Source organism: Penaeus monodon, chromosome 31, assembly GCF_015228065.2.
Source record: "Penaeus monodon isolate SGIC_2016 chromosome 31, NSTDA_Pmon_1, whole genome shotgun sequence".
Taxonomy (NCBI): domain Eukaryota; kingdom Metazoa; phylum Arthropoda; class Malacostraca; order Decapoda; family Penaeidae; genus Penaeus; species Penaeus monodon.
The window spans coordinates 7,241,683-7,242,177 of record NC_051416.1 but is presented as its reverse complement, the minus strand read 5'-3'; the positions used below and the strand labels follow the sequence as shown (position 1 = coordinate 7,242,177).

Sequence of the window (495 nt, the reverse complement as noted above, 5' to 3'; positions counted from 1 at the left end):
TTTTCTCAAGCATCCTTTGCAACAGACAGGTAATCATGTATATGGTACTGGAAAAGCTTGAAGTCGAGTTCATAGCGTTTGTAAAGTTGCAGCATCTGATGGCGTGTTAGGTTCTTATAATACTGCATTGCCAGCTGAGACGAAGACACGCCGTTCAGATGGGCCCAGCTGGTCTCAGTCTGCAAGGGAATAAGAAAGAAGGAAGATAAAGGAGATGAGGACTTTTCCTCATCTAAGAGATCCAAGTATGTCTACAATGCTCCGAGTCAGAGTATATCTGCAGTACCAGTCATCTACATGCTTTGGCGGCGGGTATTCTATGAAATAATTCTCGTCTGTTTACTCTGAGCTCGTTGAGTTGCGAGAGCGCGATGAGGAACTGCTGGTCGTCCTCCATGGTTTCCAGTTTCATGATGATGTTGTAGTCGTAGTCACAGACGCCGCAGTGCGCCCAGTAAGGAACCCAGCACCTGACCTGAAGGGCGGGAGGAGTAA

The 495-nt window shown here is 47.3% G+C and overlaps 1 protein-coding gene across 1 annotated transcript in view; it reads right to left on the bottom strand.

Moving 5' to 3' along the window:
- Window positions 1-5: 5 nt before the first annotated feature.
- Window positions 6-495, bottom strand: part of LOC119592879 (carbohydrate sulfotransferase 10-like) — a 4,597-nt gene continuing 4,107 nt past the window's right edge. The window contains exons 5-6 of the mRNA XM_037941773.1: window positions 344-475; window positions 6-179 (exon numbers count right to left, since the gene is read on the bottom strand). Coding sequence (XP_037797701.1) covers window positions 6-179; window positions 344-475 — 306 coding nt within the window. The remainder of the gene's footprint in view (window positions 180-343; window positions 476-495) is intronic.